This window comes from Myotis davidii, unplaced genomic scaffold, assembly GCF_000327345.1.
Source record: "Myotis davidii unplaced genomic scaffold, ASM32734v1 scaffold221, whole genome shotgun sequence".
NCBI classification, from domain to species: Eukaryota; Metazoa; Chordata; class Mammalia; order Chiroptera; family Vespertilionidae; genus Myotis; species Myotis davidii.
This window is the reverse complement of record NW_006293349.1, coordinates 21,296-22,858: the sequence shown is the minus strand read 5'-3', so window position 1 is coordinate 22,858 and position 1,563 is coordinate 21,296. Positions and strand designations below refer to the sequence as shown.

General features: G+C 66.9%; 1 protein-coding gene across 1 annotated transcript in view; it reads right to left on the bottom strand.

The window, feature by feature from the left end:
* The window catches only part of CARS (cysteinyl-tRNA synthetase), a gene marked incomplete at its 3' end in the record, with an annotated part of 19,216 nt that overhangs the window by 4,113 nt on the left and 13,540 nt on the right, over nucleotides 1-1,563 (bottom strand). Inside the window, exon 9 of the mRNA XM_015566107.1 lies at nucleotides 674-1,116. Coding sequence (XP_015421593.1) covers nucleotides 674-1,116 — 443 coding nt within the window. The remainder of the gene's footprint in view (nucleotides 1-673; nucleotides 1,117-1,563) is intronic.

The window sequence follows — 1,563 nt, the reverse complement described above, 5'->3', positions numbered from 1 at the left end:
TGCTTGGGGGAGCTCTGGAGCTGCTTGGGGGCGTCCAAGCTCCACCTGCCGCTCCCTGCCCTTCCCGCCGATTCCCCGCCTGTTCCTTGAGGTCACCATCGTTAGGGCTAAGCGTCTCCACCTGTTCTAACTCGTAATCACAGCACCTTCCGGGAGGGGCGGTCCCTGAGATGAGCCTGACCTGGTGCCGGTCACGTGACGCTTGTCACGCCGCGGGAACCGCGTGTCTGCTGGGGAGTTTTCTCACGCGCACAGGCCGCTGGACGATGTTTCACGTGAGCAGTGTCTGACTACGGCCACACGGCAAGGGGCGCGAGTGAGAATCCACCCCCAGGCGCCTGCGCCCTAAGGCCTGGGCACAGTCCCTCTGGTCTCGTCTCCCGGAGCGAGCTCAGACGACAGCACAGCGGCCAGGGGGAGGTGTCCCCTGCATTGTAGGGTGCTCAGCAGCATCCCCAGCCTTTACCTACCAAATGCCAGTAGCCCCCACTCTCCTGCCCGCGTGTGATAACCAAAGATGCCTCCAGTTTTTTTGCTCCAATGCCGTCCCCGGGACTGAGGAAGGTCAGGTGGGGCCGGATGCCGGTCCCCCCGTGCCCACAGGCTGACCCCGCGAGAGCAGGGGGACAGGACGGGATGGCCGTGCATGCAGGAGGGGCCTGGCAGTGAGCACCGTCCTGGAGCAGGTGGGTGAGGTAGGGGCGGGCTCACCTGGAGCAGGTGGGTGAGGTACCGCGCGATGCTCTCCAGCAGAACGCGGTTGGGCCTTCTCCTGGCGGCCTTCCGGGCGGCCATGTATAGGTTGCACTGGCTGACCAGAGCCCGCATCTCCTCCAGGACGGTGCGTGTGTCCACGTTGTCGCAGAGGGCTTCGTGCACCGCCGTCTTCTTATCGTAAAAGCTGAGCAGGGGGAGGAGGGAACGGGTAGATCTAGGGAAGAAAGGCGTGTGGGGGCAGAGGCCCTGAGACGCGGTGCTGACGGGCCGGCCAGACCCCGGCTGCTTGAGGGAGGGCGCCCGCAGGGGCTGCTGCGGCACAGACCCCAGGACCGTGGGCACAAGGTGGGCACAGGGCAAGGCCTCTGGTTCTGCTTCCCACACAAGACGGAGGGGAAACTGAGGTGCACAGGTGCGAACGCTCAGGCCAGGGTCCAGAGCTCACCTCCAGCAGGTGGGTGAGGTAGGGGCGGGGCTCACCTGGAGCAGGTGGGTGAGGTAGGGGCGGGGCTCACCTGGAGCAGGTGGGTGAGGTAGGGGCGGGGCTCACCTGGAGCAGGTGGGTGAGGTAGGGGCGGGGCTCACCTGGAGCAGGTGGGTGAGGTAGGGGCGGGGCTCACCTGGAGCAGGTGGGTGAGGTAGGGGCGGGGCTCACCTGGAGCAGGTGGGTGAGGTAGGGGCGGGGCTCACCTGGAGCAGGTGGGTGAGGTAGGGGCGGGGCTCACCTGGAGCAGGTGGGTGAGGTAGGGGCGGGGCTCACCTGGAGCAGGTGGGTGAGGTAGGGGGCGGGCTCACCTGGTGCAGGTGGGTGAGGTAGGGGCGGGCTCACCTGGTGCAGGTGGGTGA